Consider the following 22,316-nt stretch of genomic DNA (forward strand, 5'->3'; position numbering starts at 1 on the left):
CTGCAGAAAGGATCCCTCCAGTCTCCTCACTTATTCCTGCAGAAAGGATCCCTCCAGTCTCTTCACTTATTCCTGCAGAAAGGATCCCTCCAGTCTCCTCAGTTATTCCTGCAGAAAGGATCCCTCCAGTCTCCTCAGTTATTCCTGCAGAAAGGATCCCTCCAGCCTCCTCACTTATTCCTGCAGAAAGGATCCCTCCAGTCTCCTCACTTATTCCTGCAGAAAGGATCCCTCTAGTCTCCTCACTTATATCTGCAGAAAGGATCCCTCCAGTCTCCTCACTTATTCCTGCAGAAAGGATCCCTCCAGTCTCTTCACTTATTCCTGCAGAAAGGATCCCTCCAGTCTCCTCAGTTATTCCTGCAGAAAGGATCCCTCCAGTCTCCTCACTTATTCCTGCAGAAAGGATCCCTCCAGTCTCCTCACTTATTCCTGCAGAAAGGATCCCTCCAGTCTCCTCAGTTATTCCTGCAGAAAGGATCCCTCCAGTCTCTTCACTTATTCCTGCAGAAAGGATCCCTCCAGTCTCCTCAGTTATTCCTGCAGAAAGGATCCCTCCAGTCTCCTCACTTATTCCTGCAGAAAGGATCCCTCCAGTCTCCTCACTTATTCCTGCAGAAAGGATCCCTCCAGTCTCCTCAGTTATTCCTGCAGAAAGGATCCCTCCAGCCTCCTCACTTATTCCTGCAGAAAGGATCCCTCCAGTCTCCTCACTTATTCCTGCAGAAAAGATCCCTCCAGTCTCCTCACTTATATCTGCAGAAAGGATCCCTCCAGTCTCCTCACTTATTCCTGCAGAAAGGATCCCTCCAGTCTCTTCACTTATTCCTGCAGAAAGGATCCCTCCAGTCTCCTCACTTATTCCTGCAGAAAGGATCCCTCCAGTCTCCTCACTTATATCTGCAGAAAGGATCCCTCCAGTCTCCTCACTTATTCCTGCAGAAAGGATCCCTCCAGTCTCCTCAGTTATTCCTGCAGAAAGGATCCCTCCAGTCTCTTCACTTATTCCTGCAGAAAGGATCCCTCCAGTCTCCTCACTTATTCCTGCAGAAAGGATCCCTCCAGTCTCCTCAGTTATTCCTGCAGAAAGGATCCCTCCAGTCTCTTCACTTATTTCTGCAGAAAGGATCCCTCCAGTCTCCTCACTTATTCCTGCAGAAAGGATCCCTCCAGTCTCCTCACTTATTCCTGCAGAAAGGATCCCTCCAGTCTCCTCAGTTATTCCTGCAGAAAGGATCCCTCCAGTCTCCTCACTTATTCCTGCAGAAAGGATCCCTCCAGTCTCCTCAGTTATTCCTGCAGAAAGGATCCCTCCAGTCTCCTCAGTTATTCCTGCAGAAAGGATCCCTCCAGTCTCCTCAGTTATTCCTGCAGAAAGGATCCCTCCAGTCTCCTCACTTATTCCTGCAGAAAGGATCCCTCCAGTCTCCTCACTTATTCCTGCAGAAAGGATCCCTCCAGTCTCCTCAGTTATTCCTGCAGAAAGGATCCCTCCAGTCTCCTCAGTTATTCCTGCAGAAAGGATCCCTCCAGTCTCCTCAGTTATTCCTGCAGAAAGGATCCCTCCAGTCTCCTCACTTTGCCCCAAGAGCAAGGATTCCTTCGCTTTCCTCACTTATTCCTGAAGAAAGGATCGCTTCACTCTTCTCATATACAGCGATAAAGATTTCTCGACTTTTGTCACTTACTTCTCCAGAGAAAGGATCTCTCCGTTTTCCTCACCTATCAACGGGGAAGAATCCCTCCTCTCTCTTCAGCTGTACGCAAAGGAAGGATCCCTCCAGTCTTCTCATCAGCATGCTTTTTTTCTAATCCCCTTGCTCTCCTCCTCTGCACCAAGAGCAAGGATCCCTCTGCTGTCCTCACTTAGCCCCCAGAGCAAGGATCCCTTCGCTCTCCTCAGTTATCCCCCAGAGCAAGGATCCCTTCACTCTCCTCACTTATCCCCCAGAGCAAGGATCCCTTCACTCTCCTCACTTAGCCCCCAGGAGCAAGGATCCCTTCGCTCTCCTCACTTAGCCCCCAGAGCAAGGATCCCTTCGCTCTCCTCACTTAGCCCCCAGAGCAAGGATCCCTTCACTCTCCTCACTTAGCCCCAGAGCAAGGATCCCTTCACACTCCTCACTTAGCCCGCAGAGCAAGGATCCCTTCGCTTTCCTCATCTGCATCCGGAGGAAGGATCCCTTTTCTGCAGTGAAGAGGAAAGATCCCTCTGCTCTCCTTGCTAAGCTGCCATAGAAAGGATCCATCGGCCCTTCTCACTTAGCCCCCAGAGCAAGGATCCCTTCACTTTCCTCACTTAGCCCCCAGAGCAGGGATCCGTCCGCTCTGCTCACTTAGCCCCGGAGCAAGGATCCCTTCACTCTTCTCTCCTAGTTCTCTTTACTTTTGTCACCTACTTCTTCAAAGAAAGTATCCCTCCTTTCTCCTCATCTGCAGCCGGTGAAAGGATTCCTCCACTCTCCATACTTACATCTAGAAGAACTATCTCTCACTTAGTCCACAGGGCAAAGATTCCTATACTCTCTTCCCTTACCCTGCAGAGCAAGGATCCCTCTGATTTCTTCACTTGTCCCGCAGAGCAAGGATCCCTCCGATTTCTTCACTTACCCCACAGAGCAAGGATCCCTCCGCTTTCTTGACTTAAACCGCAGAGCAAGGATCCCTCCGCTTTCTTCACCTACTCCAAAAAGCAAGGATCCCTCCGCTTTCTTCACTTATTCCAAAAAGCAAGGATCCCTCTTCTTTCTTCACTTACTCCAAAAAGCAAGGATCCCTCCGATTTCTTCACTTGTCCCGCAGAGCAAGGATCCCTCCGATTTCTTCACTTACCCCACAGAGCAAGGATCCCTCCGCTTTCTTGACTTAAACCGCAGAGCAAGGATCCCTCCGCTTTCTTCACTTACTCCAAAAAGCAAGGATCCCTCCTCTTTCTTCACTTATTCCAAAAAGCAAGGATCCCTCTTCTTTCTTCACTTACTCCAAAAAGCAAGGATCCCTCTGATTTCTTCACTTGTCCCACAGAGCAAGGATCCCTCCGCTTTCTTCACTTACTGCAAAAAGCAAGGATCCCTCCGATTTCTTCACTTACTCCAAATATCTCTCACTTAGTCCACAGGGCAAAGATTCCTATACTCTCTTCCCTTACCCTGCAGAGCAAGGATCCCTCTGATTTCTTCACTTGTCCCGCAGAGCAAGGATCCCTCCGATTTCTTCACTTACCCCACAGAGCAAGGATCCCTCCGCTTTCTTGACTTAAACCGCAGAGCAAGGATCCCTCCGCTTTCTTCACCTACTCCAAAAAGCAAGGATCCCTCCGCTTTCTTCACTTATTCCAAAAAGCAAGGATCCCTCTTCTTTCTTCACTTACTCCAAAAAGCAAGGATCCCTCCGATTTCTTCACTTGTCCCGCAGAGCAAGGATCCCTCCGATTTCTTCACTTACCCCACAGAGCAATGATCCCTCCGCTTTCTTGACTTAAACCGCAGAGCAAGGATCCCTCCGCTTTCTTCACTTACTCCAAAAAGCAAGGATCCCTCCTCTTTCTTCACTTATTCCAAAAAGCAAGGATCCCTCTTCTTTCTTCACTTACTCCAAAAAGCAAGGATCCCTCTGATTTCTTCACTTGTCCCACAGAGCATGGATCCCTCTGCTTTCTTGACTTAAACCGCAGAGCAAGGATCCCTCCGCTGTCTTCACTTACTGCAAAAAGCAAGGATCCCTCCTCTTTCTTCACTTATTCCAAAAAGCAAGGATCCCTCCGCTTTCTTCACTTACTCCAAAAAGCAAGGATCCCTCCTCTTTCTTCACTTATTCCAAAAAGCAAGGATCCCTCCTCTTTCTTCACTTATTCCAAAAAGCAAGGATCCCTCCTCTTTCTTCACTTATTCCAAAAAGCAAGGATCCCTCCGATTTCTTCACTTGTCCCGCAGAGCAAGGATCCCTCTGATTTCTTCACTTACCCCACAGAGCAAGGATCCCTCCTCTTTCTTGACTTAAACCGCAGAGCAAGGATCCCTCCGCTTTCTTCACTTACTCCAAAAAGCAAGGATCCCTCCTCTTTCTTCACTTATTCCAAAAAGCAAGGATCCCTCCTTTTTCTTCACTTATTCCAAAAAGCAAGGATCCCTCCGATTTCTTCACTTACCCCGCAGAGCAAGGATCCCTCCGATTTCTTCACTTACTCCAAAAAGCAAGGATCCCTCCTCTTTCTTCACTTACTCCAAAAAGCAAGGATCCCTCCTCTTTCTTCACTTATTCCAAAAAGCAAGGATCCCTCTTCTTTCTTCGCTTACTCCAAAAAGCAAGGATCCCTCCGATTTCTTCACTTGTCCCGCAGAGCAAGGATCCCTCCGATTTCTTCACTTACCCCACAGAGCAAGGATCCCTCCGCTTTCTTGACTTAAACCGCAGAGCAAGGATCCCTCCGCTTTCTTCACCTACTCCAAAAAGCAAGGATTCCTCCGCTTTCTTCACTTACTCCAAAAAGCAAGGATCCCTCCTCTTTCTTCACTTATTCCAAAAAGCAAGGATCCCTCTTCTTTCTTCACTTACTCCAAAAAGCAAGGATCCCTCCGATTTCTTCACTTGTCCCACAGAGCATGGATCCCTCTGCTTTCTTGACTTAAACCGCAGAGCAAGGATCCCTCCGCTTTCTTCACTTACTGCAAAAAGCAAGGATCCCTCCGATTTCTTCACTTGTCCCACAGAGCAAGGATCCCACCGCTTTCTTGACTTAAACCGCAGAGCAAGGATCCCTCCGCTTTCTTCACTTACTGCAAAAAGCAAGGATCCCTCCTCTTTCTTCACTTATTCCAAAAAGCAAGGATCCCTCCGCTTTCTTCACTTACTCCAAAAAGCAAGGATCCCTCCGCTTTCTTCACTTACTCCAAAAAGCAAGGATCCCTCCTCTTTCTTCACTTATTCCAAAAAGCAAGGATCCCTCTTCTTTCTTCACTTGCCCCGCAGAGCAAGGATCCCTCCGATTTCTTCACTTGTCCCACAGAGCAAGGATCCCACCGCTTTCTTGACTTAAACCGCAGAGCAAGGATCCCTCCGCTTTCTTCACTTACTGCAAAAAGCAAGGATCCCTCCTCTTTCTTCACTTATTCCAAAAAGCAAGGATCCCTCCGCTTTCTTCACTTACTCCAAAAAGCAAGGATCCCTCCGCTTTCTTCACTTACTCCAAAAAGCAAGGATCCCTCCTCTTTCTTCACTTATTCCAAAAAGCAAGGATCCCTCCGATTTCTTCACTTGTCCCGCAGAGCAAGGATCCCTCTGATTTCTTCACTTACCCCACAGAGCAAGGATCCCTCCTCTTTCTTGACTTAAACCGCAGAGCAAGGATCCCTCCGCTTTCTTCACTTACTCCAAAAAGCAAGGATCCCTCCTCTTTCTTCACTTATTCCAAAAAGCAAGGATCCCTCCTCTTTCTTCACTTATTTCAAAAAGCAAGGATCCCTCCGATTTCTTCACTTACCCCGCAGAGCAAGGATCCCTCCGATTTCTTCACTTACTCCAAAAAGCAAGGATCCCTCCGATTTCTTCACTTGCCCCGCAGAGCAAGGATCCCTCCGATTTCTTCACTTACCCCACAGAGCAAGGATCCCTCCACTTTCTTCACTTATTCCAAAAAGCAAGGATCCCTATGTTTTTTCACTTGCCCCACAGAGCAAGGATCCCTCCTCTTTCTTGACTTAAACCGCAGAGCAAGGATCCCTCCGCTTTCTTCACTTACTCCAAAAAGCAAGGATCCCTCCTCTTTCTTCACTTATTCCAAAAAGCAAGGATCCCTATGTTTTTTCACTTGCCCCACAGAGCAAGGATCCCTCCTCTTTCTTGACTTAAACCGCAGAGCAAGGATCCCTCCGCTTTCTTCACTTACTCCAAAAAGCAAGGATCCCTCCTCTTTCTTCACTTATTACAAAAAGCAAGGATCCCTCCTCTTTCTTCACTTATTCCAAAAAGCAAGGATCCCTCCGATTTCTTCACTTACCCCGCAGAGCAAGGATCCCTCCGATTTCTTCACTTACTCCAAAAAGCAAGGATCCCTCTTCTTTCTTCACTTACTCCAAAAAGCAAGGATCCCTCCGATTTCTTCACTTGTCCCGCAGAGCAAGGATCCCTCCGATTTCTTCACTTACCCCACAGAGCAAGGATCCCTCCGCTTTCTTGACTTAAACCGCAGAGCAAGGATCCCTCCGCTTTCTTCACCTACTCCAAAAAGCAAGGATTCCTCCGCTTTCTTCACTTACTCCAAAAAGCAAGGATCCCTCCTCTTTCTTCACTTATTCCAAAAAGCAAGGATCCCTCTTCTTTCTTCACTTACTCCAAAAAGCAAGGATCCCTCCGATTTCTTCACTTGTCCCACAGAGCATGGATCCCTCCGCTTTCTTGACTTAAACCGCAGAGCAAGGATCCCTCCGCTTTCTTCACTTACTGCAAAAAGCAAGGATCCCTCCGATTTCTTCACTTGCCCCGCAGAGCAAGGATCCCTCCGATTTCTTCACTTGTCCCACAGAGCAAGAATCCCACCGCTTTCTTGACTTAAACCGCAGAGCAAGGATCCCTCCGCTTTCTTCACTTACTGCAAAAAGCAAGGATCCCTCCTCTTTCTTCACTTATTCCAAAAAGCAAGGATCCCTCCGCTTTCTTCACTTACTCCAAAAAGCAAGGATCCCTCCGCTTTCTTCACTTACTCCAAAAAGCAAGGATCCCTCCTCTTTCTTCACTTATTCCAAAAAGCAAGGATCCCTCCGATTTCTTCACTTGTCCCGCAGAGCAAGGATCCCTCTGATTTCTTCACTTACCCCACAGAGCAAGGATCCCTCCTCTTTCTTGACTTAAACCGCAGAGCAAGGATCCCTCCGCTTTCTTCACTTACTCCAAAAAGCAAGGATCCCTCCTCTTTCTTCACTTATTCCAAAAAGCAAGGATCCCTCCTCTTTCTTCACTTATTCCAAAAAGCAAGGATCCCTCCGATTTCTTCACTTACTCCAAAAAGCAAGGATCCCTCCGATTTCTTCACTTACTCCAAAAAGCAAGGATCCCTCCTCTTTCTTCACTTATTACAAAAAGCAAGGATCCCTCCTCTTTCTTCACTTATTCCAAAAAGCAAGGATCCCTCCGATTTCTTCACTTACCCCGCAGAGCAAGGATCCCTCCGATTTCTTCACTTACTCCAAAAAGCAAGGATCCCTCCTCTTTCTTCACTTATTCCAAAAAGCAAGGATCCCTCTTCTTTCTTCACTTACTCCAAAAAGCAAGGATCCCTCCGATATCTTCACTTGTCCCGCAGAGCAAGAATCCCTCCGATTTCTTCACTTACCCCACAGAGCAAGGATCCCTCCGCTTTCTTGACTTAAACCGCAGAGCAAGGATCCCTCCGCTTTCTTCACCTACTCCAAAAAGCAAGGATTCCTCCGCTTTCTTCACTTACTCCAAAAAGCAAGGATCCCTCCTCTTTCTTCACTTATTCCAAAAAGCAAGGATCCCTCTTCTTTCTTCACTTACTCCAAAAAGCAAGGATCCCTCCGATTTCTTCACTTGTCCCACAGAGCATGGATCCCTCCGCTTTCTTGACTTAAACCGCAGAGCAAGGATCCCTCCGCTTTCTTCACTTACTGCAAAAAGCAAGGATCCCTCCGATTTCTTCACTTGCCCCGCAGAGCAAGGATCCCTCCGATTTCTTCACTTGTCCCACAGAGCAAGAATCCCACCGCTTTCTTGACTTAAACCGCAGAGCAAGGATCCCTCCGCTTTCTTCACTTACTGCAAAAAGCAAGGATCCCTCCTCTTTCTTCACTTTTTCCAAAAAGCAAGGATCCCTCCGCTTTCTTCACTTACTCCAAAAAGCAAGGATCCCTCCGCTTTCTTCACTTACTCCAAAAAGCAAGGATCCCTCCTCTTTCTTCACTTATTCCAAAAAGCAAGGATCCCTCCGATTTCTTCACTTGTCCCGCAGAGCAAGGATCCCTCTGATTTCTTCCCTTACCCCACAGAGCAAGGATCCCTCCTCTTTCTTGACTTAAACCGCAGAGCAAGGATCCCTCCGCTTTCTTCACTTACTCCAAAAAGCAAGGATCCCTCCTCTTTCTTCACTTATTCCAAAAAGCAAGGATCCCTCCTCTTTCTTCACTTATTCCAAAAAGCAAGGATCCCTCCGATTTCTTCACTTACCCCGCAGAGCAAGGATCCCTCCGATTTCTTCACTTACTCCAAAAAGCAAGGATCCCTCCTCTTTCTTCACTTATTCCAAAAAGCAAGGATCCCTCCTCTTTCTTCACTTATTCCAAAAAGCAAGGATCCCTCCGATTTCTTCACTTACCCCGCAGAGCAAGGATCCCTCCGATTTCTTCACTTACTCCAAAAAGCAAGGATCCCTCCGATTTCTTCACTTACCCCACAGAGCAAGGATCCCTCCGATTTCTTCACTTACCCTGCAGAGCAAGGATCCCTCCGCTTTCTTCACTTACTCCAAAAAGCAAGGATCCCTCTGATTTCTTCACTTGTCCCGCAGAGCAAGGATCCCTCTGATTTCTTCACTTACCCCACAGAGCAAGGATCCCTCCGCTTTCTTGACTTAAACAGCAGAGCAAAGATCCCTCCGCTTTCTTCACTTATTCCAAAAAGCAAGGATCCCTCCTCTTTCTTCACTTACTCCAAAAAGCAAGGATCCCTCCGATTTCTTCACTTACCCCACAGAGCAAGGATCCCTCCGCTTTCTTCACTTACTCCAAAAAGCAAGGATCCCTCCGATTTCTTCACTTGCCCCGCAGAGCAAGGATCCCTCCGATTTCTTCACTTACTCCAAAAAGCAAGGATCCCTCCGATTTCTTCACTTACTCCAAAAAGCAAGGATCCCTTCGATTTCTTCACCTAGCCCGCAGAGCAAGGATCCCTCCGCTTTCTTCGCTTACTCCAAAAAGCAAGGATCTCTGCTCTCTCCTTACCTGCACCCAGGGAAAGCACCCCACTACTGTCCTCATTGCACCCAGAGGAAGAAACTTTCCACACTCCTCATCTACAGCTGGAGGAAAGATCCCTCCACTCTCCTTACTTACCCCCAGAATAAGCATCCCTCCAGTCTCCTCACTTACTCCTCAGGATCCCTCCACTCCTTAACAGCACCCGGAGGAAGGATCCCTAAGTTTTCCTCACCTGCATCTGGAAGGATCCTTCACCTGCAATTAGAGGAAGGATCCCTCCACTTTCCTTACCTACTCTCAGGGAAGGATCCCTCCACTCTCCTCACCACCCAGGTTACGGATCTCTCCGATCCCCTCGCCTACCCCTGGAGGAAGGATCCCTCTATTTTCCTCAGGGAAGGATCCCTCCACTCTCCTCACTGTTCCAATGAGATTACATTTTCGTGGTTGGGTTCTTCCGGTTGTTTACTGAGATGTTCTCTTCTTCTGACTGTAGGAATCTGCGGACACCTTCCTCTCTGCAGCAGACACTGACTGGAAGGTAAGTCATCAGCTCTGTGTTCTTGCTACTATTCCTTAGTGGTTCTCAGCAGCTCAGTAACTTCAGACTTCAACCACAACTGTTCTGTATTGTGATGATGATGGTGGTGGTGCCGGCACAGGCGGTCTGTATGATGATGATGATGGTGCCGGCGCAGGCGGTCTGTATGATGATGATGATGGTGCCGGCGCAGGCGGTCTGTATGATGATGATGGTGGTGGTGGTGACGGCGCAGGCAGTCTATATGATGATGATGGTGCCGGCGCAGGTGGTCTGTATGATGATGATGATGATGGTGGTGGTGGTGACGGCGCAGGCAGTCTATATGATGATGATGGTGGTGGTGGTGCCGGCGCAGGCGGTCTGTATGATGATGATGATGGTGCCGGCACAGGTGGTCTGTTTTGTGATGATGATGATGGTGCCGGCACAGGCGGCCTGTATTGTGATGATGATGGTGCCGGCGCAGGCGGTCTGTATTGTGATGATGATGGTGCCGGCACAGGCGGTCTGTATTGTGATGATGATGGTGCCAGCACAGGCGGTCTGTATTGTGATGATGATGGTGCCGGCACAGGCGGTCTGTATTGTGATGATGATGGTGCCGGCACAGGCGGCCTGTATTGTGATGATGATGGTGCCGGCGCAGGCGGTCTGTATTGTGATGATGATGGTGCCGGCACAGGCGGTCTGTATGATGATGATGATGGTGCCGGCACAGGCGGCCTGTATTGTGATGATGATGGTACCGGCGCAGGCGGTCTGTATTGTGATGATGATGGTGCCGGCACAGGCGGTCTGTATTGTGATGATGATGGTGCCAGCACAGGCGGTCTGTATTGTGATGATGATGGTGCCGGCACTGGCGGCCTGTATTGTGATGATGATGGTGCCAGCACAGGCGGTCTGTATTGTGATGATGATGGTGCCAGCACAGGCGGTCTGTATTGTGATGATGATGGTGCCGGCACAGGCGGCCTGTATTGTGATGATGATGGTGCCGGCGCAGGCGGTCTGTATTGTGATGATGATGGTGCCGGCACAGGTGGTCTGTATTGTGATGATGATGGTGCCAGCACAAGCGGCCTGTATTGTGATGATGATGGTGCCGGCGCAAGCGGTCTGTATTGTGATGATGTGATGATGCCGGCACAGGCGGTCTGTATTGTGATGATGATGGTGCCAGCACAGGCGGTCTGTATTGTGATGATGATGGTGCCGGCACAGGCGGTCTGTATTGTGATGATGATGGTGCCGGCACAGGCGGTCTGTATTGTGATGATGATGGTACCGGCGCAGGCGGTCTGTATTGTGATGATGATGGTGCCGGCACAGGCGGTCTGTATTGTGATGATGATTGTGTCGGCACAGGCGGTCTGTATTGTGATGATGTGATGATGCCGGCACAGGCGGTCTGTATTGTGATGATGATGGTGCCGGCGCAGGCGGTCTGTATTGTGATGATGATGGTGCCGGCGCAGGCGGTCTGTATTGTGATGATGATGGTGCCGGCACAGGCGGTCTGTATTGTGATGATGATGGTGCCGGCACAGGTGGCCTGTATTGTGATGATGATGGTGCCGGCACAGGCGGTCTGTATTGTGATGATGATGGTGCCGGCACAGGCGGTCTGTATTGTGATGATGATGGTGCCGGCACAGGCGGTCTGTATTGTGATGATGATGATGGTGCCGGCACAGGCGATCTGTATTGTGATGATGATGATGGTGCCGGCACAGGCGATCTGTATTGTGATGATGATGGTGCCGGCACAGGCGATCTGTATTGTGATAGTGTTGGTATGTGTGATATGATGTAAGGTAGGATTTGGGGTGTATAGTTGTATATTATAGTATAAGATGGGTGTAGCAGGAGTTGCATGTGTGCGTATATATATTTACTGCATATATCATATTGGGGCGTGATTACAGTATATGATGGGTGTATATGCAAGTATATATATTTACTGAATGTATCATGTTGGGATGTGGTTATAGTTTATGGTGGGTGTAGCGGCAGTTGCGGGGTATATATATGTGTGTGATGGATATAGATTCACTCTATATACCATGTTGAGGCGTCGGTATATTATAGGACAGGTGCAGCGGCTGCTTTGGGCTGTATATATATATCATGTCAGGGCGTCGTTATAGAAGGGTCAGACCTCTGAAGAGCTGGAATCCAGTTGTGCGCCTCTCGCCCAATCACCCAGCGGCTGTCTCTGCAGTAAAAGGAGGGAGGGGGTAATGAGGGAAGGGAAGGGTGGGCTCATACCGCTGGATGCGCTGCACTGCTCCGCTGTCTGTCCTTCTGTCTGCACGTCTGCTCCACCTGCGCCTCAGAGATGCCGGAGTGCTGGGATGGGGTGAGTGCCGGGCGGAGGGCTGCAGCCGCTCTATGCTGGGGTTTTCATGTTGGGAGGTCCGGCAGTTCCTCAAGGTCACACAGATGTCAATGTCGCAGCGGCAGAGCGTCTTCACTGTGCTGCACAGGGCGATGGATGATGCTCTGCAGGAGCCATGTATCAGGATGTGGGACTGTGTGTTGTGGTGCCCGGGCAGCTGTGGATGATGGGTGTCGTGGTGCCCGGGCAGCTGTGGGTGATGGGTGTTGTGGTGCCCGGGCAGCTGTGGATGATGGGTGTCGTGGTGCCCAGGAAGCTGTGGATGATGGGTGTTGTGGTGCCCGGGCAGCTGTGGATGATGGGTGTTGTGGTGCCCGGGCAGCTGTGGATGATGGGTGTTGTGGTGCCCGGGCAGCTGTGGGTGATGGGTGTTGTGGTGCCCGGGCAGCTGTGGGTGATGGGTGTTGTGGTGCCCGGGCAGCTGTGGATGATGGGTGTTGTGGTGCCTGGGCAGCTGTGGGTGATGGGTGGGATTCTGTATTGTAGTGCCCGGGCTGCTGTGGATGATGGGTGTTGTGGTGCCCGGGCAGCTGTGGGTGATGGGTGTTGTGGTGCCCGGGCAGCTGTGGGTGATGGGTGGGATTCTGTATTGTAGTGCCCGGGCTGCTGTGGATGATGGGTGTTGTGGTGCCCGGGCTGCTGTGGATGATGGGTGTTACTGTGAGAATGACTTTGCTCCTGTGTCGCTGCCATCGATGGCGTAAATGTCAAGATGCTGCTGAAATCTGCTGTGCAGAAAGGTCAGACAACTAACATGTGATATGTGAGACTGCAGCGTTATAGACCGTGTATTATAGAGGGAGGACCACCTACTGTGTATTATAGGAGCGCCATGTATTATAGAGGGAGGGCCACCTACTGTGTATTATAGAGGGAGGACCACCTACTGTGTATTATAGGAGCGCCATGTATTATAGAGGGAGGGCTGTATTACGCACCTGGTGCAGGTATTTGTGGATTCAGGAGATATCGGGGGCAGATCTACTGATACTTTCTAATAATCAGACAGTATATATGTATACCGTATTCTGATGCGTCAGCGACTCTGCTGGATGATGAATCTGGCGCATCTTCAGGCTGTGTAGCAGTGACATAGCTATAGGGATTGCAACCAAGCCCGGGGGCCCAAAGGAATCTCCAACTGCACTGATCACGCGGGGGCTGCCGCCTGTTACGGGGTCTCCTGCATCTGTCGTCATGCACAGCCTATCACATAGCCGGGCTCATCCTCCTTCTCCGGCGCTCAGTATTGTGCATGCACCAGAGAGGGAGGATGAGCCGGCTATGCTAGGCACGGCTGGGGTAGGCTCCTAATAACCGTATGTACCTGAGCGGCCGCAGCTGTGCTTGGATGGGCATAGTGATTTGCAGATATAAGGGCGGCTCCCCGATTGGCTGCGGCAGCTCCCACTCCTGGGGGCCTGTGTCGTACAGTGGCACAGAGGGGGGCATTGGTAAATAGCGGCAGGATGAAGAGAGAGAATAAGTCCAAACTGAGACAAAGGGAGGTAACTGCACTGTAATCACTATCACTGTTTATATGCAGACTGCGTTAACAGACGCAGACAATATGCAGTAATATACGGGCATTGAGCGGCTTGGACCTTCGCCGGTCGCTCATGCTTGCAGTTAGGAATTTTGGAAAAATCGCAGCATGCTCTAAATGACCACGAATTCCGCTCCATTGATCTCTATGGATGCATTCGATCCGCTGTATATTCGCTATTCACATTGCGTATTGATTCAGATTCACTCGCAAGTATCTTTAAGAACAGATAGAAATGGAATAAACAAAGCAGGAATTAGGAGAGAGAATGAATATGGGTGTACGGCCGCCCGTGTGATGTGCGGCGACCGTCTGATGTCACTCACTGCTTGCTACCGTATGCAATTCGTATCTTCCGCTACGGGAATCCGCCCCGTTCGTGTTTGCCCGGCCTTAAAAAGCCCGTTAACAAAGGCGGTGGGTGATGTCAGAGGGTCACATGATCAGTACAGATAACGCCAATTAGTACGGAGATCAAAAAAACATACCTGGGAATGAAAAAGCATAATGCAATAAAGGAGAAAGAACGCAGAGCGGTAATACCAAAGCCATAAACCAGGAAGGAAGTAATGCCATAAGCAAACGATAATACAATAATTAGCATATAAACACAACATATATAATACCTGCCGCTGGTCGGCCGAACACCTGAGAGTCAGCGGAGAAACGGCTGGAATTAGAGATGAGCGAGCATACTCGCTAAGGACAATTACTCGAGTGAGCATTGCCCTTAGCGAGTATCTGCCCGCTCGGAAGAAAAGGTTCGAGTGCCGGTGCGGGTGAGCCGTGAGTTGTGGCGGTGAGCAGGGGGAGCGGGGATGAAAAGAGGGAGACAGAGATCTCCCCTCCGTTCATCCTCGCTCTCCGCCCGCCGCCGGCAGCCGAACCTTTTCTTCCGAGCGGGCAGGTACTCGCTAAGGGCAATGCTCGCTCATCTCTAGCTGTAATACATAAATAGGAGAACAATGCAAACCGATACAGAAGGAATAACATTGTAGCTAATCAACAGAATGAGGGAAACTGATCAGCATGAAGGCAACAACATATATAAAAGGGATGAATTCTGAGTAGAAATCATTAATTAGTATCAAAAGTAAAGAAATGTAAAAAAAATAGTCATTAAATATGGACTAATAATAACAAGTCATTATAGAACATGATGATGTGATCTTATATTAATAGGTACAATAATAAGATACAAGTTAATGGGGACAATATGAAGACTAACCGGGCCGGTCTAATATGGTGGGTGATATGCAGAAGGTAATAGTACAGCGAGAGTAGAATGCCGTTGGGTAGAGTTGCACTGCGTCGCTGTGAGATAGATAGATAGATAGATAGACAGATAGATAAATAGATATGAGATCGATAGATAGGAGGTAGATAGATAGATGCATACATAGAGAGATAGACATGAGATAGATGGATATGAGATAGATAGATAGATAGATAGATAGATATGAGATAGATAGATAGATAGACATGGGATAGATAGATAATAATAATATAATAATAATAAATCTGCTGTGATACCTTTAAATTTGTCATAATCTGTGCGCAATGGTATGTCCCATTGCTTCATATAAATTGAATTGACTCTATTTGTACTATATGTATTTTCCTCATCACCTCCCCCAAATAGTTTTCTCCCTGTCTCATCTTAGTGTTGCTGGACACAGTTTGTTTTTGTAAGAGGGCAATAAAGCGCCCCCCCCCCCCCCATCTTGTTCCTTAGCCATCTAAAGGTGGGTCAGCTGGTTGACTAGTGAAATGTAACAAGCCACTCCCAGCAGAAGTCCTATAGCCAGAACTTTAAAGTCAGTTCTACCCTCCATGCCTCCCCTGATGTGTCCAGCACTAAGTGTCCGGCAACAAGTGTTTTGATGCTGTTGAATGATGCAGTTATACAGCGCAGTTGGACAGTGCAGGAGACAGGTAACATGCACAACTGCCCAAAGCCTGGATGGAAATACTCTCCTCTTAGCACTGATCTCCTTCACTATCCTCTTTTCAAGCCTCCACACTTTCTTCCAACGCCCAGCCCCAACACACTCCATCCACATCAGCCCTTCCCTCCTCTCCTCACCTATGTATGGCTCCCATGCACTGTTCAACTTCCTAAGACGCCTCCAACCCCCCAATACTGCAGAGAAACGCCTCAGACACCCACACAAATCCCCTAGCCACGTGCTCACCCTTGCTACTCTGCTACTCCTAGCTGCAGGGGACATCTCCCCCAACCCAGGCCCACCCCGTACTGTTCTCTACCAAAATGCCCCCCCTCCCCCATTCAAATGCGCCCTATGGAACTCCCAATCTGCGTGTAACAAACTCCCAACTATCCATGACCTTTTCACCAGTAAACACTTGAACTTGCTCGCCCTCACGGAAACCTGGATACAGCAGTCCGATTCTACCTCCCCCGCTGCATTGTCCTATGATGGCCTGCAGTTCTCCCACACCCCCAGATCGGATGACAGACGCGGTGGAGGAGTAGGCATCATCCTCTCCCCAAACTGTACCTTCCAGGTCATTCCCTCAGCTCCCTCGCTTACCTTTCACTCCTTCGAAGTCCACACCCTGCGACTCTTCCGCCCACTGCCTCTGCGTGTCGCAGTTATTTACCGCCCCCCAGGTCCCACCCGCCTGTTCCTAGACCACCTTGCTGCCTGGCTCCCCCACTTCCTATCCTGTGAAATCCCAACCCTCATCCTTGGTGAGTTCAACATTCCTACTAACGACTCTAGCTCCTCATCTGCCTCCCGGCTCTTAACACTTACCTCCTCCCTTGGCCTATCACTAATCTCTGACTCCCCCACTCATAGAGATGGTAACACTCTCGATTTAGTTTTCCTCCGTCTCTGCTCTGCTTCTCACTTTACTAACTCCCCACTTCCACTCTCGGATCACAACCTTCTCTCTTTCTCCATCAGGCACCCTAGCATCTCTCCTGACCCTCCCATCTATCGCACCTCTAGGAACCTCCAGTCTGTCCGCACTAAACAGTTTGCCGAAGCTATTCAGTCCTCCCTATCGCCCATCTCTCGCCTCCCCTGCCCTAACCTGGCAGCCGAATACTACCACACCACCCTCAGCCGTGCCCTGGATGAAGTGGCACCGCCCGTGACGCGAGCTGTCAAACGCAGACCACGGCAACCCTGGCTCACGTCCCAAACACGCTTCATCCGGCGGTGCTCTAGGTGCGCCGAGCGGCTGTGGAGAAAGTCAAAGCTGCCAGCAGACTTCCTCCACTTCAAATTCATGCTTAAAATGTATAACCTAGCCCTTCACCATGCCAAACAAGTCTATTTCACCTCCCTTGTCTCCTCACTATCCCACAACCCCAAACAACTCTTTGAGACCTTTCACTCCCTCCTCAGCCCCAAGGAACAGGCCCCTGCGACAGACCTGACTGCTGGAGAACTAGCTGCCTATTTCAAAGAAAAAATCGACCACATTCGAAAAGAAATCTCTGCAAGCTGCATGGTTAGCCCTGATCCCAGCTTCATCAGCACTGCACCCAGCACCTACTCACTATCTACGCTAGAACCAACGACAGAGGAAGAAGTCTCCAGGCTCCTTTCCACTGCCCGCCCTACCACCTGCGCCAGCGACCCTCTCCCCTCTCACCTCCTCCGCTCCCTTTCCCCAGCTCTCATTACTCACCTTACCACAATCTGCAACCTCTCCCTAACGTCTGGCACTTTTCCCTCCTCATTCAAACACTCCATTATATCCCCTCTGCTTAAAAAACCAACCCTGGACCCGACTAATGCTGCTAACTACCGACCCGTCTCAAACCTCCCCTTTATCTCCAAATTACTGGAACGCCTGGTCTACTCCCGCCTTACTCGCTTTCTCTCTGACAACTCGCTCCTCGACCCCCTCCAGTCTGGTTTCCGCTCTCTACACTCGACCGAAACTGCCCTTACAAAAGTAACAAATGACCTGATGACTGCAAAGTCGAGAGGTGATTACTCTCTACTAATCCTCCTTGACCTGTCTGCTGCATTTGACACTGTCGACCATAATCTCCTTCTCACTATGCTCCGCTCTATTGGTCTAAAGGATACTGCTCTCTCCTGGTTCTCTTCCTACCTCTCTGACTGCTCTTTCAGTGTTTCCTTTGCTGGTTCTATCTCTGCTCCACTTCCTCTCGCTGTTGGGGTCCCCCAGGGCTCGGTCCTTGGTCCCCTTCTTTTCTCTATCTACACAGCCCCAATTGGACAAACCATCCACAGATTCGGCCTCCAATACCATCTCTATGCTGACTACACCCAACTATACACCTCCTCTCGTGAGATCTCTGGACCATTCCTCCAAAATATCACCGACTGTCTGTCCGCTGTCTCTAACACTATGTCCTCCCTTTTTCTCAAATTAAACCTCTCTAAAACTGACCTCCTTGTCTTTCCACCTTCTAACCGACCTCCCCTCAACATCTCCATTCCAGTGTCTGGCACCATCATAACCCCCTGACGGCATGCCCGATGCCTTGGGGTCACACTGGACTCTGACCTCTCCTTTGCCCCCCATATCCAATCTCTGGCCCAAACATGCCACATGCACCTCAGAAATATTGCTAAAATACGTCCGTTCCTAACCACGGACACGCTAAAGACGCTCGTGGTTGCGCTCATCCACTCCCGGCTTGACTACTGCAACTCGCTACTCATTGGCCTCCCCCGCACTAGACTCGCTCCGCTCCAATCCATACTAAATGTAGCAGCTAGACTCATTTTTCTATCCAGTCGTTATTCAGACGCCTCTGCAATATGCCAGTCGCTGCATTGGCTGCCCATCCACTGCAGAACTAAATTTAAACTCCTCTACCTCACTCACAAAGCTCTGCATGGCGCTGCGCCACCATACATCGCCTCCCTCCTGTCAGTACACCACCCAGCCCGCTCACTCCGATCGGCTAACACACTCAGACTAAACACCCCTGTAATAGGAACCTCACATGCTCGCCTACAGGACTTCACCAGAGCAGCACCCATCCTCTGGAATGCTCTACCCCAAGGCATCCAGACAATCCCCGATGCACGAAATTTCAGACGTGCCTTAAAAACGCACCTCTTCAGGGAAGCATACCAAATCTCCTGACCTAATCCCTCACCCCTCCCTATGGTGCTCCACCCTGTTTGCCTTCTGATAAATGATCTGTACATAAAATTTCCTATTGCCTGTGTTCCCCACCCCCCCTGCACCTCCTGGACCACCCCCAACCCATTTGTGTCTAACCCAATGTACCTTATATTGTAATTGTTGTATTGTTTTGCATTTATCCGTGCCTGAAAGCGCTGCGGAATAAGTTGGCGCTATACAAATAAAGATTATTATTATAAGATTATTATTATCTGAGCCCACCGAATTAGAACACTTGTCTCATGCCGTCCCTGATGTTATTATGTGTAATATATATATATATATATATATATATATCATTTTTAGTTTATTTTATATATTTTTCTGTTTTTTGGAGGTGTAGCGTGGCAGGACATACCCCTAGCATCAGCCCTGGCTGCTTTGATGGGTCACATAAGAGACCCAGCGGTGCAGCAGAAAGTTCTTTACGGACCACAGCCCGCGGTCTTGAAGGGATCAAGCTAAACGTGTGCACCAGGTCCCATCAGCCTTTAGCTACATCCCTGCTGTTTAGCCTAACTTTATACCATCTGCTAGTTAACTTAGTTTTATAACTGATTTTGCCCCAAACTCTTGGCGAGAACATGTAGGCCCCGCCCCTTTCTGAGACTTGGCAAGAAAAGTGTCTGAAACGTTCCATAACTGGGATACAAAGTGTCTAAGACATTTTCCATAGTAAATCTGCCCCAGTGTGTCCTTCGCTTATCTGAGTGAAGCCTTGACTTCTGTTACCCATCCAGACTTCTCTGTCCGTCCCTATAGATGTCCATTTAGGTCCCTATAGGCCTTCCTATATGTTGAGTCTGACAGACGTTCTCATCCTACAGGAACATGACATTGAGACGCCCTACGGCCTGCTGCACGTTGTTATCCGGGGGACGCCAAAAGGCAATCGTCCGGCAATACTCACCTATCATGACGTGGGCTTAAACCGTAAGTAACTCCTTTCATCACTTCTTTGATGTGGATTCTGAAGTTCATTGTTGGCAGCACATCGCGCCACGTGAGCCGGATGTACTGGTGGCAGTGAAGAAACACTGCCGATGATCCCTCCATGTAGATACAGCTGAGCTAGTGCCACCTGACTTGTTATATTAACGGTCGGCCCATGTTAAAGGATATTGGGCTGTTTATGGGGCACTTTATGGGATGCAGAGCTGCACTCCCTATTCTGCTGGTGGAGTCACTGTGTACATACATTACTTATCCTGTACTGCTCCTGAGTTACATCCTGTATTATACCCCAGAGCTGCACTCACTATTCTGCTGGTGGAGTCACTGTGTACATACATTACTTATCCTGTACCGCTCCTGAGTTACATCCTGTATTATACTCCAGAGCTGCACTCACTATTCTGCTGGTGGAGTCACTGTGTACATACATTACTTATCCTGTACCGCTCCTGAGTTACATCCTGTATTATACTCCAGAGCTGCACTCACTATTCTGCTGGTGGAGTCACTGTGTACATACATTACTTATCCTGTACTGATCCTGAGTAACATCCTGTATTATACTCCAGAGCTGCACTCTCTTTTCTGCTGGTGGAGTCACTGTGTACATACATTACTTATCCTGTACTGACCCCGAGTTACATCTTGTATTATACTTCAGAGCTGCACTCACTATTCTGCTGGTGGAGTCACTGTGTACATACATTACTTATCCTGTACTGACCCTGAGTTACATTCTGTATTATACTGCAGAGCTGCACTCACTATTCTGCTGCTGGAGGCACTGTGTACATACATTACTTATCCTGTACTGCTCCTGAGTTACATCCTGTATTATACTCCAGAGCCGCACTCACTATTCAGCTGGTGGAGTCACTGTGTACATACATTACTTATCCTGTATTATACTCCAGAGCTGCACTCACTATTCTGCTGCTGGTGGAGTCACTGTGTACATACATTACTTATCCTGTACTGCTCCTGAGTTACATCCTGTATTATACTTCAGAGCTGCACTCGCTATTCTGCTGGTGGAGTCACTGTGTACATACATTACTTATCCTGTACTGATCCTGAGTTACATCTTGCATTATACTCCAGAGCTACACTCACTATTCTGCTGGTGGAGTCACTGTGTACATACATTACTTACCCTGTACTGATCCTGAGTTATATCCTGTATTATACTCCAGAGCTGCACTCACTATTCTGCTGGTGGAGTCACTGTATACATACATTACTTATCCTGTACTGCTCCTGAGTTACATCCTGTATTATACTCCAGAGCTGCACTCACTATTCTGCTGGTTGAGTCACTGTGTACATACATTACTTATCCTGTACTGATCCTGAGTTACATCCTGTATTATACCCCAGAGCTACACTCACTATTCTGCTGGTGGAGTCACTGTGTACATACATTACTTATCCTGTACTGCTCCTGAGTTACATCCTGTATTATACTCCAGAGCTGCACTCACTATTCTGCTGGTGGAGTCACTGTGTACATACATTACTTATCCTGTACTGCTCCTGAGTTACATCCTGTATTATACTCCAGAGCTGCACTCACTATTCTGCTGGTGGAGTCACTGTGTACATACATTACTTATCCTGTACTGACCCCGAGTTACATCCTGTATTATACCCCAGAGCTGCACTCACTATTCTGCTGGTGGAGTCACTGTGTACATACATTACTTATCCTGTACTGATCCTGAGTTACATCTTGCATTATACTCCAGAGCTACACTCACTATTCTGCTGGTGGAGTCACTGTGTACATACATTACTTATCCTGTACTGATCCTAAGTTACATCCTGCATTATACTCCAGAGCTGCCATCACTGGTCTGCTGTAACACTATGGAGCTCTCTAAGTGTTGCTCCTATATGTCTCGGCTGTACGTCAGGATGTGGGGGGACATCTTTCTTGGTTGCACTGACTACATGATTCTTCTCTATTTCAGATAAGCTTTGCTTCAACACTTTCTTCAACTACGAGGACATGCAGGAGATCACCAAGCATTTTGTTGTGTGTCATGTTGATGCCCCTGGCCAACAGGTGGGGGCGTCCCAGTTCCCCCAGGGGTAGGTAACACCTGCTGTACCTCTGTATAGTGGAGTCACTTCATTGCATACATCTCCCTTTGACATTCCTCTTTCTGTAGTTACCAGTATCCCACCATGGAGAACCTGGCAGCCATGTTACCCAGCGTCCTGCAGCACTTCGGGTGAGCTCAGCAGTACCCGTCTATACACGCGTGTGTCCGGGTATGTGCAGAACCACATAAGCCAAGAACATGTGACCAGACCTCACATGCATATAGCTGTGGACACGTGAGAAAACCCTGTGCACACATGGCTACGGACACATGACCAGACCTTGCGCGCACACGGGAGTGGACATGCAGTCAGAACTCTCGCGGCCATGGCTCTGGACATGCAACCACATCTACCACACTCACGGCTGTGGGCACATGACCAGAACTTACACACACACAGCTGTAGACATGTGATCAGGCATGGCTGTGGACACGCAACCACATTTCTCATAGAATGGTAGAGTTGGAAGGGTCCTCCGGGGTCATCGGGTTCAACCCCCTGCTCAGTGCAGGATTCACTAAATCATCCCAGACAGATATTTGTCCAGCCTTTGTTTGAACACTTCCATTGAAGGAGAACTCCCCACCTCCCGTGGTAACCTGTTCCACTCATTGATCCCACTCACTGTCTAATATCTAATCTGTGTCTCCTCCCTTTGTTTCATCCCATTGCTTCTAGTCTTTCCTTGTG

At 48.9% G+C, this 22,316-nt stretch overlaps 1 protein-coding gene across 8 annotated transcripts in view; it reads left to right on the forward strand.

Moving 5' to 3' along the window:
- The window catches only part of NDRG4 (NDRG family member 4), a 78,900-nt gene that overhangs the window by 40,523 nt on the left and 16,061 nt on the right, over positions 1-22,316 (forward strand). For 6 of the 8 annotated variants that reach the window (XM_066583944.1, XM_066583942.1, XM_066583946.1 and 3 more), the window contains exons 3-6: positions 9,424-9,468; positions 19,394-19,499; positions 21,491-21,611; positions 21,692-21,754. In XM_066583944.1, the coding sequence (XP_066440041.1) occupies positions 9,424-9,468; positions 19,394-19,499; positions 21,491-21,611; positions 21,692-21,754 (335 nt within the window). Of the gene's footprint in view, positions 1-9,423; positions 9,469-11,737; positions 11,834-19,393; positions 19,500-21,490; positions 21,612-21,691; positions 21,755-22,316 lie in introns of those variants that run through there. The other 2 variants (XM_066583947.1, XM_066583948.1) reach the window with 1 other exon arrangement.

Source organism: Eleutherodactylus coqui, chromosome 11, assembly GCF_035609145.1.
Source record: "Eleutherodactylus coqui strain aEleCoq1 chromosome 11, aEleCoq1.hap1, whole genome shotgun sequence".
Taxonomy (NCBI): domain Eukaryota; kingdom Metazoa; phylum Chordata; class Amphibia; order Anura; family Eleutherodactylidae; genus Eleutherodactylus; species Eleutherodactylus coqui.